This window comes from Myxocyprinus asiaticus, chromosome 32, assembly GCF_019703515.2.
Source record: "Myxocyprinus asiaticus isolate MX2 ecotype Aquarium Trade chromosome 32, UBuf_Myxa_2, whole genome shotgun sequence".
In the NCBI taxonomy this organism is placed as follows: Eukaryota; Metazoa; Chordata; class Actinopteri; order Cypriniformes; family Catostomidae; genus Myxocyprinus; species Myxocyprinus asiaticus.
This window is the reverse complement of record NC_059375.1, coordinates 26281102-26300034: the sequence shown is the minus strand read 5'-3', so window position 1 is coordinate 26300034 and position 18933 is coordinate 26281102. Positions and strand designations below refer to the sequence as shown.

At 41.0% G+C, this 18933-nt stretch overlaps 1 protein-coding gene and 1 long non-coding RNA gene across 2 annotated transcripts in view; one reads left to right on the top strand and one right to left on the bottom strand.

Moving 5' to 3' along the window:
* Nucleotides 1–2519, top strand: part of opn4b (opsin 4b) — a 73705-nt gene extending 71186 nt beyond the window's left edge. Inside the window, exon 11 of the mRNA XM_051668036.1 lies at nt 2230–2519. Coding sequence (XP_051523996.1) covers nt 2230–2415 — 186 coding nt within the window. The 3' untranslated portion in view covers nt 2416–2519. The remainder of the gene's footprint in view (nt 1–2229) is intronic.
* LOC127423599 (uncharacterized) overlaps nt 1–18933 on the bottom strand; it is a 419204-nt gene that overhangs the window by 317366 nt on the left and 82905 nt on the right. The gene's annotated exons all lie outside the window — the stretch shown is intronic.

Genomic DNA, 18933 nt, shown 5'->3' with positions numbered 1-18933 from the left:
AATCTAATCCATGATTATGGCGATGAGTTAGTCACATTTTGTCTGACTCCAAGAGAGTTGAGAATATCAATAATGCTAATCCCAATGTGTAATTATTGTTATCTATGTGAATGTTGAAGTCACCAACAATTAAAGCTCAATCAACAGTAACTACAAGATCTGATAGAAAATGTGCAATTTCACCAAGGAGTACAGCCCAAGTGATCTATATACTGTAGCATGGGCAAAAGACGATAGAGATTTTTTATTTATATCTGATGGTGTCACATTAAGCATTATTAGTTTAAAAGACTTAAACTTATATCCTGTCCTCTGAGTAACACCAAAAACTTCACTGTAAATTATAGCAACACCTCCTCGACCCTTCAGACGAGGCTCATGTTTATAACAATAACCTGGGGGAGTAGATTCATTTAAACTAATATATTCATCTGGTTTAAGCCAGGTTTCAGTCAAGCAGAGCACATCCAAACTATGATCTGTAAAAATTTCATTTACAATTAGTGCTTTGGTTGAAAGAGATCTAATGTTTAGTAGCCCTACATTTTTATGATGTTTATCTTAATTATTTTTGGGGTTTTTTCAAGTTTGACCTTAATAAAACATTTTCTAAATAATTTAGTGAGGGGATTATGTTTGGTAGTTCGGGGAACAGACACAGTCTCTATATGATATCTTGGTGATACAGTCTCTATGTGTTGTAGTTTATGTGACCTGTGTGACACCTCAAGGCAGCTAGTAGATATTCGGATTAACCAGTATGTCTGCTTACTGATCTGGGCCCCAGTTAGTCAAATACTATCACTATTAAGATTATGAGCCACATTACTAGAGAGGAGAGCGGCACCTTCCCTGGAAGGATGGAGTCCATCTCTCTTTAGCAGATCAGGTCTACCCCAAAAACTCTTCCAATTGTCTATAAATCCTGTGCTACTCTCTGGACACCACTCAGACATCCAGCCGTTCATTGACACTAATCTACTATAAACCTTGTCACCACGATGAGCAGGGAGGGGGTCAGAGCATATTACAGTGTCTTACATTGTTTTTGCAATTTCACACACCTCTTTAACATTATTTTTTGTGATCTCCGACTGGCGAAGCCAGACATCGTTAGTGCCAACATGAATAACAATTTTAGAAAATCTACGTTTAGCATTAGCCAGCACTTATAAATTTGATCTGATGTCAGACACTCGAGCCCCAGAAATACATTTAACAATGGTGGCTGGAGTCTCTATTTCCACGTTCCTTACAATAGAATCACCTATGACCAAGGCTTTTTCAAAATAATTCTCAGTGGATGCATCACTGAGTGTGGAGAATAGATTTGAAACCCTAACAGGAACAGAAGAGTGGTGTCGCTTTACTGAGCGAGTATGCCACCAAGACATCAAATGCCCTACTGCGGGGGCTCTACAGCCGGAACCAAAGTGTGTGTGTTGCTCGCTGTACTATCTGCATCCGAAACAGTATCTACTGGCTTTTCTTTATCACTGACCTCTACTAGAGTTCGGATGCGTGTCTCTAACTCATTAACCTTCTCCGTCAGCCTGATTAATTCCTTACATTTATCACATGTAAATCCCTCACTGCTGACGGAAGAAGCTATAGTAAACATGTGGCATGCAGTGCAGGAATAAATAACATGAGCGGATGCCATGACTTACAGCAATTGTTTGTTGTTGTTGTTATGGTTGTTCTTGAGCGGCGAGGGTTTGAGATCGATGTGGTTTGATGGGATTCCTGATCAGCAGAGGTTTGAGATTGATGCAATAATCCATGTATAAAACAGTGGAGAAAACGAATCCATGCAGTCGAGATGTAGACAAGCTGCGAAAAAAAAGAAAGAAAAAAGAGAAAAAACGGGTGCGCATGGTAAAATACACGCAGTTGAAATCGTAGAAAACTTAAACAAATCGAAGAATCGACAATGAACATATAAGAAGAATAAGCAATGCTAAGCAGGCTAGCAAGCTACAAACATAGATTTGTGCAGTGTGCCAGCAGCAACCAGAATTTAATAATTTAACCTACCACAATAATTTTCATCTGACACAATAATGTAAAGTCTTTAAATTAACTTAATTTGGGGGCTTTTTAAAATTGAATTATTGATATATGCGATTGATTGTGATTGATTATTTTGCGTATCGTTCACTTGATTCAACTGCTGTTATTTCCTCCTCTTTATTGTTCACATTCTCTGTCTTTTTCTTTCACATTAAGCCAAATATGTTCTCAGAGAAAGCTGAGCTGAAAAGACTTTCTGCTCCGATCCCTTCCATCGTTGTGGCATCAGAGTCCAGTCATGCACTTCTCTCAGTAGGGCACATTGGCTGTTCCTCCAGACAGCTACCAGGTGGTTCGGTTGAGGTAACCTCTGTCACTGTGGAAGCTCCTGGGATTGACTGAACACAAGCTGCACTACCCTGCATTACCACTGACATTTGCTCTACTTCAGGACACCTTCTCAAAAGACTTAACAACCCTTCCTCCTTTTTGTCTACTAATTTTTACACAGGGCTCAATAAATGAACCTGCATGCAGTAACAACTCTCTGACATCCACAATTTAGCTGTGCAGTGTTTTTCATGTGCTTTTGGCTGTATTGAGGTTGAAACAACGCACACAGCTGGCTATAGAGTAAACAGGGTCTATTTTCCCTGCTCGAAAAATCATCTTAAACCAGCCTAAGCTGGTTGGCTGGTTAGGCTGGTCTGTCTGTTTAATGGGGTTTATGCACTTGCCAGCTGGTCAGGTTTTGAGACAAGCTGGCCAACCAACACCAGTTTGGTCAGGACACCAGTTAGACTATCTAAAGACCAGCTTGGTTAGGTTGGGAGACCAGCTACTTTAAACCAGCTCAGACTGTTTTAGCTGTTTTTTCAGCAAGGTTTTTTTTACAAGAAAGTAGGGTCAGATGGGTTTAGTGTAGTTTACTTTATTGTTCAACCAAGGTTCAAGCTTCTTTCAGTGATGCTGAGATGATCATCTCCTCTCAAGTAAGGGATGACCCTTGGCCACCTAGAAGTGTGAGCCAGGCAAAGCTGTCTGCCTATGGTTCTACAGAGGAAATGTGCAATCCACATTTCAGTTGTTGAACTGACACTGCTCTGAATATGTATGGTGATACAACACAGGCTGACTCTTAAGTGATTTTGTTCATCCAGGGTTTGTTGAAGGTTGTGCGGTAGGCCATATGAATGAACTGTTCACTGCGTCTGTACAAGATTAAAAGCAACAAATAAGTAGAATTTTTTTCTTTTTCTTTAAAGGTGATGTGTGTAATTTCTGTGCCACTGGTGCCGCCAAATGGAATTGCAAAAATAATGACGACACTTTTACAGAATACTCACCTTATCTACGATTAGTTGGACAAACTGATAGTCCCGCCCCACACTCACGAGGTTGGTTGAGACAAAGCAAGGCTGGTTGGAATGCTCAAACAAACAGAGCAGTGTTTTGAAAGCACCACAGAGCCACATCACTTTGGGGGCCTATAAATGGCTTATTGTAAATGTGTCTATATTTTACTTGACTGGGAGAAAGTATTTTAATATAGAAGAAATTACACACTATTGTAATAAAAAATAGGTTTCTTTGAGAAATATTTTTGGTTTTAAATGTTCTTTATTTTCTATCCAGGCTAAAATAGCACCAAAAACCCTAAACATGTGAAAATGTTCCTCCTTAATTGAAATGACTGGTCTCAGAGCCTTTAGCTCTAATAATCTGTACCTTTCAGATGCAGATTTGCCTTTTTCGGTGGATTGTAGAGATGCTTTAGTGGGATTAACATGGCAGCATCTGGGATTCCATAGGGATTAGAGGAGAACGTTTTTAACAAAATTAGTTTTTGGGGAAGTGCTCAGCCGTTTGATGGGCTCTTCATTCACTAGAAAGTTCCATTGCTTTTACCAGTTATTGCGTCCTCAAAGTTACATGAAAGCCCTCAGATAATGGTCTCCAAAGCAACTCAAATGCTCTGTCTGTCTCTCCTAAGAGGTATGTTTTCCTTTCTCTACTGAGATAAATATATTTGGTTCATAGATGTTTTATGATCTTCCAATGGGTGCCTAACAGCTAGATTTACTGAAATATAGTAACTCTTCACATTTAGCTGTGACAATAGTTTAGCAGTTACCACATAGTTTGTGTAAAGGTCTTTACAGTTATCAAACAGGTTAAAAGTGTGTTATGCGGACTTGCCCACGATTTGTGTTGCCTGGATGCTGTCGTGGTGACTTAATCAAGTGCTATATGAAAGATAAGTTAGTGTATCAGTGATTGTGAAAGACGGGTTGTACATTTTATCTGTGATTATATTGTCGTGTCTTCACATTGTCCATTCCTCTCTTGTTTTCTTGACTTCATCTCAAATGTTTATTCACATTCTTATTTATGCATTATCTATCTCCATTTCATATTAATACAGTATGTGCATGGAAGAGGTAATATGGTATGTTTGTGTTTGTGTGTGTCTTTGTCCCTTTTTGTGTGATGGTGTCTTGCAGTCTGCATTCCAATTCATCCCAAAGGTGTTGAATGGGTTTCAGGTCTACGCTTTGTGCAAGCACACAATTCTTTTAGAAGGATCATTAAGATTTGTCTTTTGTGGTGTTACTGGAATAGCCAAACCCATTAATTAGAAGGGGGTATCCACATGCTTTTGGCCATATAACGGTAGTTTACTGCTTCCCATCTGATAGTGACGGGGTAGAAAAGCTACACAAAAGAAAGGAAAAATCATAAACAGAATAATCCGTAACATAAAAAACAAATGTTCCACAAAGTATCAATAAACAACTCTATAACTAAAACTTTTCACCCAGTAGTGGCTCCAAAAGTGTAAATATGTTTTGTGAACCAAGGCGTGCATAGCACATCAGTTCTGCAGTGTTAGGGGCTAGACTGGTTTTTCAGATTGTGGGTTTTGGAAGCCCAAAAAACACCTACCAACTTCCACTGAGCACATTTTTCACAACAATCCATGCAGTCAACATCTCAGCACCCCTCTAATATGGAAAGTTAAAGAGCTACTTCTGCAAAAAGGATCCCAAAGATATCTGATATAGCATAGCTCCCTCCCTGAGACACATTATTATATAAGATTGCACATGTTTGCTGGTTAAGTGGCACAGAGTAGATGGTAACAAGCACAACGCTGCTGTCTTTTTGCACCTCAGGACACAGTAAGACCTCATACACCAGCCTAGCCATAGCAAGAATACTTAATAACTACTTTTGCCTCCATTCATATCCATTTATTTGTCTTCCATTCAACTACTAATCATATACAGTGGCCCGTAAAATATTTAGACACTTTTGGACACTTAAAGGGATAGTTCACCCAAAAATGAAAATTTTCTCATCATTTACTCACCCTCATGCCATCCCAGATGTGAATGACTTTCTTTCTTCTGCTAAACACAAACAAAGATTTTTAGAAGAATACTTTAGCTCTGTACATCCTCATAATGCAAGTGAACGGGTACCAAAATGTTGAAGCTCTGAAAGGACATTAAGGCTGCATAAAAGTAATCACTCACTTAAAAAAAAACAAAAAAAAAAAAACACTTTAGCAGACAATGACTGTCAGTGTAAGTAGTAAGGGAAAGTATGTCTCTGCATTTATAGAACAGATTCATTCTATCAGCCTATTTGACTCCTACAATAAGCTCTGAACAAGGTCATAAGCCCCTGGAGATAAGATTAGAGAGTAAAGAGTACTATTGACTCATTCCTTCTCAGCAATTTATAATGAAGTACATACCCTGGACTAACTGACCCAAATTAGGGGGTGTCTGAGTGTCTGTCACTATCCCAGCCTGACTTATAATGGGTCATTGGACAAATATATTTAATGTTTCTAGATTTCGCATTCAAAAATGTATTTATATATCTTGCTCTTTACAGACTGGTTCTCTTAATTGGTAATTCTTGTGTTATGCTGCTGTGTTTTCTTTACTGCTGTTTTTCATGCACAATTTGGATGACCCGAAGTCCTCTTAATCTATCTTGCAATGAATGTGTGATTTTTATTTGATTTATTGAATGATGTGTCTAAGTGACTGATTAAGTTAATAAATTTAACATATAATGAGCATTATAAATTATGCTTGCATTTAAAAACTATGTTTACATTTATGATTTCGGCTATTACATTTGAAAATATGTGTCAAAATGTGCAATCTAGTCAAAATGCAGTTTTGTTATAAATGTTTTGTGTTCTTTTGAAGTTTTGTGGTCTTTCATTTATTTTTCTAAATAAAACATTTACTTAACACATTTTATGAATCAGAATTTCAAATTCTTCTGTTAATGAGAAAATAAAGTGTTCCAACTGATTATACTCTGTTTGCAAAAAAAAAAAACAAAACAAAAAAAACTAACAAACAAAAACAATGCAGCAACTTTTATTTAAGAATTTAATCTGAGTTTTGAACTAGCCTACAACTAAAAAAAGGACAGCTCTCTATTCTGGACATGGCCTCTGCTTTATTGAGACTACAGTAGTTCATGAGGACATACATCTACAATTATTTTACTGTGTACATAGTACATGTTGGGAAATAACTAAACAAAGTTAATAGCCTACAATTTTCAGTAGCACAACAGTAGCTTGAACTTAATTTTCCAATGAGTAGTGTGCCGTATAGTGTCACAAAACACTATAGCACACTCACCAAAACCGTCCTCTCTCTCATATATATATATATATATATATATATATATATATATATATATATATATATATATATATATATATATATATATATATACCACTGGCAAATTCCAATTCATTTAAGTGAATCATGTCCAGTAAATGAACAGGTTGAAATAAATGATTCACTTATTGGGAACTGCATTTCATTTTATTTTGCTGGTTCGTTCACATAAATTATTAACTTTTTAATTAACATCATTAAATAATGGGCCTATCATCATGTTATATATATATATATATATATATATATATATATATATATATATATATATTTTTTTTTTTTTTTTTTTTTTTTTTATATATATTTAAATAGCTTCAATGTAGTTGGCTACTTTTGGTTAGTAACTTGGAGCCAAAAACTTTCTTTAAAAGAGTAGCTTGACTGTAATTTAACTAATTCATATTATGTGTAGCTTGTGGCTTGGGAAGCTACAGTTTCCCAAGCAGCTTCCCCCACACTGATTATATATAGGGGAGACTGGGGACAGTTGTCACAATAATATATGATATTTTTGTGCATTATCTTTGCAATTTTTGTTGATTCATGAATTATTTTGTGCTTCATTATTGTTTTACTTTTTAAATTGTGCTGAACAAACTACAATAGCAGCGATAATAGCAGGCTTTAATGCCCTCTATTGCGGCATGTTAAAGGGATATGTAATGGGGTAAAATGGAAAGGAGGAGGCGAGAACCGGAAGAAGCATCAAAGTAATATTTAATTCATCAAAAACACACAAACCTAAACACATACAGGGCAGCTGTCTGTAGCTCTCTCTCTCCTGAACTGCATCATCACGGCCCGGCCCTGCCCTTCTCCTTGCCACACTCCTCCCTCCTTTCCTTCAGGCCAGGGAGCCCCCGGCATGATGTACATCCCCCCTCCTTTCCGGGGGATATGTAATGGAGAAAAAAAAAATGTACTCGCTGGTTCTCTGATATGCCGTAGCCTGGTCCTCGGTCACTCCTCCACCCTCTAGTGGATGACAGCCGCTCCTCCCCGGGTGGATCGGAGGCAGTCCTCTGGCCCCTGGCAGACAGAACACCCCACCACATTTTGGTGGATGGTAGGGGTCTCCTCCACCTCTGGCAGCGGTTCTCCCTCTCCAGGCAGTCGGCAGTGAGCCCCTCCCCGCTCGCGGACGGCGGTTTTCTCTTTGACCCCGCCGAGTTTCAGTGGCTAGTAGGGGTCTCCTCTGCCCCTGGCAGCGGCTTGACCGCTGCAGGCGGTCAGTAAGGAGCCCCTCCTCCCCTCGCGGAAGGCAGTCGTTCCTCCGCTTTCAGGCGGCCAGGCTCCTCCGTCCTCCGGCGGATGGCCGCAGCTGCTTCTTTGTGGTGGATGGTAGTGGCGAGGACTCTACGACGGCGCATCCCTCCTCCTTCCTGAGTTTCGGCACCAATGTAATGGGGTAAAATGGAAAGGAGGCGAGAACCGGACGAAGAATCAAAGTAATGTTTAATTAAACAAAAAGACACAAACATAAACACATACAGGGCAGATGCCTGTAGCTCTTTCTCTCCCGAACTGCAGCCTCCGGCAGCTTTTATCCCTCTCGTCAGCTTGATTAACCTCATCACGGCCCGGCCCCGCCCTCCTCCTTGCCACAGGATAGTTCATCCAAAAATCTTAATTCTCTCATCATTTACCCTCATGCCATCCCAGATGTGTATGACTTTCTTTCTACTGTTGAACACAAACAAAGATTTTTAGAAAAATATCTCAGCTCTGTAGGTCCATAAAATGAAACTGAATGGTGACCAGTGGTATGATAGGTATGGGTGAGAAACAGATCAAAATTTAAGTCCTTTTTAATTTAAGATTTATAAAAAAAAACTATAAATCTCCACTTTCACTTTTACATTCTTCTTCTTTTGTTTTTGCCAATTTGCGATTTGCATATTGCAACCTAGTAGGTAGGGAAGATAAATTATAGTAAAAAAAAAATTTAAATATTGACCTGTTTCTCACCCACACCTATCATATCGATTTTGAAGACAAAGATTTAACCACTGGAGTTTTATGGATTTATTTTATGCTTCCTTTGTGTGCTTTTTGGATCTTCAAAGTTCTGGCCACCATTCACTTGTTTGCTGAGTTGTTTTTCTAAAAATCTTCTTTTGTGTTCAGCAGAAGAAAGAAAGTCATACACATAGGATGACATGCGGGCAGCTATGGCTCAGGTGGTAGAGCGGGTTGTCCGCTAATCAAAGGGTTAGTGGTTTGATTCCTGGCCCACATGACTCCACATGCTGAAGTGGCCTTGGGCAAGACACTAAACCCCATGTTGCTCCCAATGGCAGGCTAGCACCTTACATGGCAGCTCTGTTGTCAGTGGTGTGTGTGAATGGAAGAATGAGACACAGTGTGAAGCACTTTGTAGAACTGCTAAAGTTAAAAAAGTTGCTATGTAAGTGCAGACCATTTACAATGAGGGTGAGTAAAGGAGATATTTTTTATTTTTAGGTGAACTATCCCTTTAAATGAACTGTATCTTTTTTCCTGAGCAATAATGGTGGAAATGTTCAATAGCTTTTTGACTTGGCTATACAGTGGCTATACAGAAAATAACTTTTGATAATAAACCTATCCTGAGAATTAGGGTCAGATTAAACATTAATTAGGTTGTTAATTCAGCAAATCAGTTAATTCAAGAGTTGTAAATGTAATGACGATATTCGAAGCATCTAAAACTGGCTTGCACCACTAAGAAGTTCAGGCCTAGTGGGTTAGAAAAACCACCTACCATGACAAAGTGGATGAGGACAGAGAGAGAGAAAGAGTGTGAGAGAGAAAAGTTAGTTAGTGAAAAATATTCTTTACTTTTCCGAACACTAGAATTGTTTGTAATAATAGCTATTGTGTGTTTCATTGTGTGGCATGATGGCGTAAGCATGCTTTCTCTACTTGTGGCAGCTAAGAATAAGAGTGGCAGGGTTCAGTCTTGTGGCCTGGCTAAATTATAACTTTATTCCTTCACATAAAAGCATGAAGGGCAGAGGATGACAGGTAAATGGCCTGTTTGAGATTATTGACAACATCAGCAGTCAACTCTAACAATGTGTTTCTTTCAACCAAACTGTTGACAATAACTCGTGTCAAGACATGGGATTTTCTTTTATTCTCCAAACTGAATCCAGAGGGGCCGAGAAGCCATAGTGACTACACAAAAATGAAAAACATAAACTTAAATATTTAAAGGTGCAATATGTAACAATTTTCATGTAATATATATATATATATATATATATATATATATATATATATATATATATATATATATATATATATATATATATATTTTATTTTTATTTTTATTTTTTTTGCCAATGTGTGAATGGCTTGTAAAGCAACTTAAAAAATTAGTCCTTCCCAGACTTCCTTGGTTGCCTATTAAAGCCTGTAGACTGATTTTCATGCGAAGGGAGCGGGTTGCTTTTGCCGGGAAAATCCAAAGTAACTGACATTTATGCGTGCTCCTGAGAGCCTTGCCTCAGTGCTTCCGCTATTCAACAGCGTCAACAGTCTGCAACACTAAGTAACGTTATCTTAGAGATGGAATCCAGCAAACGGCCGGCTCCAAACACAACACCGACTCCTACACAAACTCAGAGTAAGCCATAAAAAAAACTACTGAAACTACTTTATCTACTGAATCCCGTCTGGCTAAGCGGGAATGTGATCGTGGTCCAGCGAAAACTCGGCAGGGTATTTGATTCCTGGAGGAGCCTTCGTTCGGTTTGGGGGATCAAAACCGACCCTGAATTGGTGTTCTTCTTATTGGACAGGTAAGCTTACATAACTGCAAAGCATGTGAAATATAGTGCCATAAGGATTTATCTGTGTAATTTTAGCTAACTTGATCTTGCCTGCTAACACAGATGAATTGCAAACTACCTATAAATAATTTCAACGATCTTCTTTTTATACGAAATGTCAGGTATGCTGATTCACAGTAACTGTCATAATGTTAATCTGTAATTATTCAGCAAGGTTAACTACAATAACACATGAAATGAATGCTAGACAGTGTTCAAGATAATGCAAAAAGACCCATTCTTAGTGTAACGTAACTTGGTTATACAGAAAATATATACATTCTATAATTATGAAAAGATCGATATATCAAAATGACAGTTGTAATGGAATCACATCAATACTGAATTAGGTCAACATATTTATAATGTACAGTCTATTTTATAAACAGCTACTGTCATCATCCACCAAATTTAGGTAACAGCTATTGATAAAGCTGGCTAGCTAGCTAATGCCAACATAGGCTATCGGATAATTGCAGTCAATGTATCATGCAAAGAAAAGTGATTACTTCAAACTACAGTCTCGCATAGTCAGATCTATATCCACACTTTGTTTTAGCCCTGTTCCAGCACTGGAGAGTCAAATATAATATACAGTCTCAAAGTTTGTATTAAAACATTCATAACTGTGTAATTTTAATTATGCTATTGTGACTCTCTTGTTCTACCCGCTCCGGGACTCGAACCGGCGTTCCCGGCATGGGAGGCGGGTGCGCTAACAAAGAGGCTAAAGGCTACAGTCTCTAACATCAGTCGTTAGTGCACCTCTTGAGGTCAGGAAAGTGAGGTTATACACATTGCACAGCAATCTATCAGCTGGCTCCCGTTACACTCACCCCCCCCCCCAAAACCTCACTCCCATCCGGGTCACGGCACCATTGTGATGCTCTTGTTCTACCCTTGAACTTGAACTGGCGTCTCTGGCACGGGAGGCAGGTGCGCTAAGAAGGAGGCTAACACTGGCTGCCAAAAGTTTGGAATAATGTAGAATTTATAATGTCAGAAATTGTCATAATAATGTCAGATTTTGCTCTTATGGATAGAATTGGTACTTTTATTCACCAAAGTGGCATTCAACTGATCACAATGGATGGTCTGGACATTAATAAAAATTACTATTACAGTTTAAAAAAAAAAAATCAGAACTACTGCAAAGTGTTCTCATCAACCTGATTTCATGAAAATTAAGTCGTACATAATTTACAAGTTGGCTATTTCGTATGGTCTCGCATGATGTTTTTGGCATAAACATCGCGATAGAACCTGTCCTTCCAGCCGAGATGAAGAAAGGGTTTTACAGCCCCTACTCCATTGTACCGAAAAAAGCCAGTGGGTTGTGGCCAATCTTGGACCTGTGAGTACTGAACCGGGCTTTACACAGACTCCCGTTCAAGATGCTGATGCAAAAACGCATTCTGGTGAGCGTCCGGCATCAAGATTGGTTCGCGGCAGTAGACCTGAAGGATGCATACTTCCACGTCTCGATCCTTCCTCGACACAGACCCTTCCTGCGGTTCACGTTCGAGGGTCAGGCATATCAGTACAAAGTCCTCCCTTTCGGCCTGTCCCTGTCTCCTCGCGTCTTTACGAAGATCGCAGAGGCTGCCCTTGCCCCATTAAGGGAGGTGGGCATTCGCATTCTCAACTATCTCGATGACTGGCTAATCCTAGCTCACTCTCGAGACATGTTGTGCACACACAGGGACCCGGTGCTCTCACACCTCAGCCGACTAGGGCTTCGGGTCAACTGGGAAAAGAGCAAGCTCCTCCCGGTTCAGAGCATCTCTTTTCTCGGATTGGAGTTGGACACAGTCTCCTTGATGGCGCGCCTTATGAACGAGCGCACCCAGTCGGTGCTGGCCTGTTTGAAGGCGTTCAAACAGAAAATAGCGGTTCCACTGAAACTTTTTCAGAGGCTCCTGGGGCATATGGCGTTCTCGGCAGTGGCCACCCCACTCGGGTTGATGCATATGAGGCCGCTTCAGCACTGACTCCAGACTCGAGTCCCGAGATGGGCATGGCCCCATGGGACACATCGCGTGGCCATCATGCTGGTCTGTCACTGTCTTTTCAGCCCTTGGACCGACCTCTCGTTTCTAAGAGCAGGTGTTCCTTTAGAACTGGTCTCCAGGCGCGTCGTGGTCATGACAGATGCCTCCAAAACGGCTGGGGCGCTGTTTGCAATGGGCATGCAGCCGCTGGTCTCTGGATGGGCCTGCGACTGCATTGGCACATCAACTGCCTCGAGTTGTTGACAATTCTGCACGCCCTGCGAAGGTTCCGGCCGTTGATCCAGGGCAAGCACGTGTTAGTTCGGACAGACAGCACGGCAATGGTAGCATATGTCAAACGCCAAGGCGGTCTGCGCTTTCATTGTATGTCACAACTCGCCCACCGTCTCCTCCGCTGGAGTCAACAGCACTTCAAGTCACTGTGAGCCACTCACATCCCGGGCAACCTCAACACTACAGCGGACGCGCTGTCACGACAGGTTACCCTCAAGGGAGAGCGGAGACTCCACCCTCAAGTGGTCCCATTGATTTGGAGTCGATTCGGATGGGCACAGGTGGACCTGTTCGCCTCCCAAGAATCCTCCCATTGCCCGCTCTGGTACGCCCTCACCGAGGCTCCCCTCGGCATAGACACGCTGGCACACAGCTAGCCCCCTGGCCTACGCAAATATGCGTTTCCCCCAGTGAGCCTGCTTGCACAGACCCTGTGCAAGGTCAGGGAGGACGAGGAGCAGGTCATCCTGGTAGCACCCTACTGGCACACCCAGATGTGGTTCTCGGACATCACACTCCTCACGACAGCTCCCCTCTGGCGAATTCCCCTGTGGAAGGACCTTCTTTCTCAGGGACGGGGCACCCTCTGGCACCCACGCCCAGACCTCTGGAATCTCCATGTCTGGCCCTTGGACGGGACGTGGAAGACCTAAGCAGTCTACCACCCACAGTGGTAGACACGATCACTCAGGCTAGGGCCCCCTCTATGAGACGCTTGTATGCCTTTAAGTGGCCTCTGTTCGCTAAGTGGTGTTCTTCCCGACGCAAAGACCCCCAGAGATGCGCAGTCAGATCAGTGCTTTCCTTCCTGCAGGAGAGGCTGGAAGGGAGGCTGTCTCCTTCCACCTTGAAGGTGTACGTTGCCGCCATAGCAGCACACCACAACGTAGTCGACTGTAAGTCCTTAGGGAACACGACCTGATCATCAGGTTCCTAAGAGGCACCAGGAGGCTGAATCCCTCCAGACCGCGCCTCGTTCCCTCATGGGACCTCTCTGTAGTTCTTCAGGGTCTACAGAGAGCCCCCTTTGAGCCTTTACAGTCAGCTGAGCTTAAGGCGCTCTCCTTGAAGACTGCCCTCCTGACTGCACTCACTTCCATCAAGAGGGTAGGTGACCTGCAATTGTTCTCTGTCAGCAAAACGTGCCTGGAGTTCGGTCCGGGATACTCTCACGTGATCCTGAGACCCTGACCGGGCTATGTGCCCAAGGTTCCCACCACCCCTTTTAGGGACCAGGTGGTGAACCTGCAAGCACTGCCCCAGGAGGAGGCAGACCCAGCCCTGTCGTTGCTGTGTCTGGTGCGCGCTTTACGCATCAATTTGGATTGCACGCAGAGCTTTAGAATCTCTGAGCAGCTCTTTGTCTGCTTTGGTGCACAGCGGAAAGGAAGCGCTGTCTCCAAGCAGAGGATCACCCACTGGCTCATTAACACCATAACTATGGCATATCTCACCCAGGACATGCCGCCCCCGGTAGGGCTACGAGCCCATTCTACCAGAGGTGTAGCGGCTTCCTGGGCCCTGGCCAGAGGTGCCTCTCTAACAGACATTTGCAGAGCAGCGGGCTGGGCAACACCCAACACCTTTACAAGGTTCTACAACCTCCGGGTGGAACTGGTATCGTCCCAGGTAGTGGCATGCAACACAAGCGGATAAGCCCGGGATAGCTGTCCGGGTGTATCGCTTGTTCCCTGGTTGACTTCCTCCGAGCCCTGTGGCAGTCGAATTTCGGAGAGACTCGCTGCCAGCCCAGTACACGTGCTAACTTAGAGTCCTGTTCTGGGGTAGGTGCTCCGCATGTGGCGGTTCCCTGTAAGGCTAACCCCATGCGATATATATCTTCCGCTAGTTTGTTTCCCTGTTGGCAATCTGCGTCTTCCTAGGGCAGAGCCCCTCTGCCCCAGTCTCCATGTTTGTAGTAACTCCTCCCCCATTGGGTCGGATCTACCTTGAAGACTCTCCACATGGTCGGAAAGACCATGGGATGTATTCTTCCACTTAAATATCCCCCCCGACTAGACCTGGTGGCCCAGTCGGATAATCCCCCTTCTTTTTTAGGGAGTGGAAAAAGAGAAGGGGAAAAGAGGCCACGACTGGGTTAAGCCTGTCTCTATCTTTTGGGTAGTCGACTTGTCCCTAAAGGGCCGTTCGACACTCATGACTATGTTGGGGGAGGTTACGTGTCGACCTGGTGTGCTGGCTATGAGGCACACAGTAGTCTGCCCACCACACACCGCCAGTTCACGTAACACAGTTCAGCCAATTGTGGCGTTTCGTATAGGGACCCCTAGTGTCACTACATCGACACAACGTCGAGTGAGTGACAGACAGGGAACATCATGGTTACTTGTGTAACCTCCGTTCCCTGATGGAGGGAACGAGATGTTGTGTCCCTCCTGTCACAACGCTGAACTACCCGCTGAAATGGCCGGACCTTATATCGGCTCCTCAGCATAAAACCTGAATGAGTGGTTGCATACCAGCTCCTTTTATACCAGTATGTCCGGGGGAGTGGCATGCAAATACCACTCGCCAATTTTCATTGGCCTTTTATAAAAGACCAGAGGTGTCTCGGGCTCCCAAGAGTGACCCCTAGTGTCACTACATCGACACAACATCTCGTTCCCTCCATCAGGGAACGGAGGTTACACAAGTAACCATGACGTTTTTTTCATATTAATTTTAGTAGCCCTATAAATCAATTAAACAATTTAACCATTTGATATTATGACATCACAACAAATATGAAATGTTCTTAAAAATATCCCTTTCATGACACAAGGCTCTGTCTGTGGAATTTACATTCTATTGTTTTCAAATAAATATAGTGTAAATGTTTGTAATATTCTAATTGGACACTCAGAATATTATTCTTTCTATAGCACAAGGCTTGTTTTTGGGAGTAAATGTTCAGTACTTTTTATACAGATAGTTTTATCCCTATAAATCTATTAAACTCAATGACCGTTTGTCCTAGAGACATGAAACCAATTGTAAAACACTCAGAATATTATTATTCATATAGCACAAGACTTGTTTCTGGGAGTAAATGTTCGGTACTTTTTATACAGATAGTTTTATCCCTATAAATCTATTAAACTCAATGACCATTTGACCTAGAGACATGAAACCAACTGTAAACACTCAAAATATTATTCTTCATATAGCACAAGACTTGTTTCTGGGAGTAAATGTTCAGTACTTTTTATACAGATATTTGTATTCCTATAAATCTATTAAACTCAATGACCGTTTGACCTAGAGACATGGTTTGACCTAGAGACACAAACCAACTGCAAAACACTCAAAATATTATTCTTCATATAGCACAAGACTTGTTTTTGGGAGTAAATGTTCAGTACTTTTTATACAGATAGTTTTATCCCTATAAATCTATTAAACTCAATGACCATTTGACCTAGAGACATGAAACCAACTGTAAAACACTCAAAATATTATTCTTCATATAGCACAAGACTTGTTTTTGGGAGTAAATGTTTGGTACTTTTTATACAGATAGTTTTATCCCTATAAATCTATTAAACTCAGTGACTATAGAATTATAATATCTGTATAAAAAGTACTGAACATTTACTCCCAAAAACAAGTCTTGTGCTATATGAAGAATAATATTCTGAGTGTTTTACAGTTAGTTTTATGTCTCTAGGTCAAACAGTCATTGAGTTTAATGGAATTAGAATATTACAAACAGTTACACTATATTTATTTGAAAAGATATAGAATGTAAATTCCACAAACAGAGCCTTGTGTCATGAAAGGGATATTTTTAAGAACATTTCATATTTGTTATGATGTCATAATATTAAATGGTTAAATTGTTTCATTGATTTATAGGGCTAATCAAATTGATATGAAAAAAAAATCTCCTTTTTTAGAATTCAGCTTTGTACTAGGCAAAGAAAACCTATTCATGCATTTCCAAGTTGGTTTGGCTTGAAAATGTGATAGGCACAGAGAGTTTAATGGGTATTGTCACGAATGTCAAACGAATGTCAAATATAAAACTATACCGCGCTAATACAGGTGACATCAATGCATAACAATGTGTGCGTGACAGCGCCTTTCGGCGTCAGAGAGGAAGATGAGAGTTTGTAAAGAGAATGAATGTGGGAAGACATGCCAAGATAGACAATTTTCCTCATAAATGCAGTATAACTTCGACATCATTCCTTCTGAATTTAATACAGTATCATGCAGCCACTTTGTACCAACTCATGCACAATGGTAGGCCTAATGTTTATTGATTTAGGCCTAATTAATTTTTCATTCATTCATTTATTATTTTTATTGTAATATATTATTTTATTTTATTTTCTCGTTTTCGCATTTCTGCTCATTTCTTCTCAAATTGAAAAACAACTATCTCTCTACCTGTAGCTTTGGTCTTCAGCAGACAACACCCGATTGCCTTTTGGGAAACGCGCTGTAGAGATTAGTACTACTTTAATGATACTAACATTCTGCTTATGAAATGAGACAAAAACACTTCCAATTCAGGACTGGTCACCCTACTACATTATACGTAATGCCTACCTACACTGTGCTTCAAACATCTGAGTTATGTAATAACCTGGACAATGTGTCAGCAATCTTTTTATAATCATTTTTAAAAGCCAATGCATTCCACATACTGGTTTGTGCTTCACTACAACGGTCCAGTGGGTGGCACTGGGTGCGCAGCTTCACCACACCTTTTGATAGATAAAATAGGCTGTGTGTCTAAGAAGTAGGCTAAGTAATTTTGCATGCAGATGCGAGGGACATCAACAGGCTAATTCTAAAATAGACAACTAATATTTCTCTGGCACACACAGGTTGCAGAACCCATCCCTACGCAGAAGAATGTTGGCACGAAGCCCAGTCTAGACACTTCTCTGACTAGTACGGTTTGTGTCAGAGAGAGAGAGATAATATGTAGTTGCAATAAAAGTTGAGCAGTGGTGGATAATTATTCTGTTGCCTGGCATAGAGGAACTGTGTGTGTGTGTGTGTGTGTGTGTGTGTGTGTGTGTGTTTTATGTTGCTGTGTTTTCAGTTTGATATTGTGTTCTAATTAATGTCTCGTTGAATGTGGATTCGGTTACCGCATCCTCCTTTCCCGAACTGTTACAATGCATTTCATGCCCACCCAAATGTGCAAATCAAACATTTATCTATTTTCTACCCATGAACAATTCGAAAACAAAATATCAAAACATACACGGCTGTTCTCCCTAACTGTAGCTTTGGTCTTCAGCAGTCAACACCCGATTGCATTGCACCACCTACTGGTGAGAATTAATGGCATCAGTTGGAGATTGCGCATCAGTACTCTGCTGCTTTTCCTGCAGTTCCCGGATGTGGAAGGTTGAATTTGAACCACTGAATTTGAGGAAGCGAATTTTGTTAAGCCAAAAAATCGAAAATCGAAAAATCTAGATTGTATTTTCAAAAGAACTGAATATTTTGGAAATGAACTTTGGAAGGTGAATATTTATTGTAAAATTTTTAATAATGAAATTAGTTGTGAAATGTTTTCAAAAGAAATATTCAATGCTTAAAAATACAACAATGTTAAATTTCAGCCTTCCAAAATGCAAGCACTGTAAATGCAACACATTTAAATGCAAGCACTGATAATACAATGTATTTATTTTTTCGATTAGAGCAATTCAGCATGCTTTTATGCTTCAAAGACTTTAGTCATTAATTTACTTCCATATGCTGTCTACTGTACAGGGGTGAAATAGTTTTTCATTTCATGTTTTTACGGACTCTGGCTGCGTACAAAACCAGGAAAATGCTGCCTCCAGAGGCTGTATATGGAGGTAGGAAGGGATCAAGGCATGTCCGAATCCAATGTTTGCGTCACATCCTGTCTGCTATCCTGTATGAAGATACCTTCATCTGATCGATTTCTGAAGGCAGCATAGATGTATCCTTCGCTATATGAAATCCCACAATCCCGTGCTCCTGAATCCACGCCGGCTGAGCTGAAGAAAAAAAATGGCAGTTGAAAAGGCAGTTGATAGCCAATTTTTGTATAAATGTACGATTTTATTAACTTTTTCCAACTTTTGATTCCATTTCTTGCACGAAAGT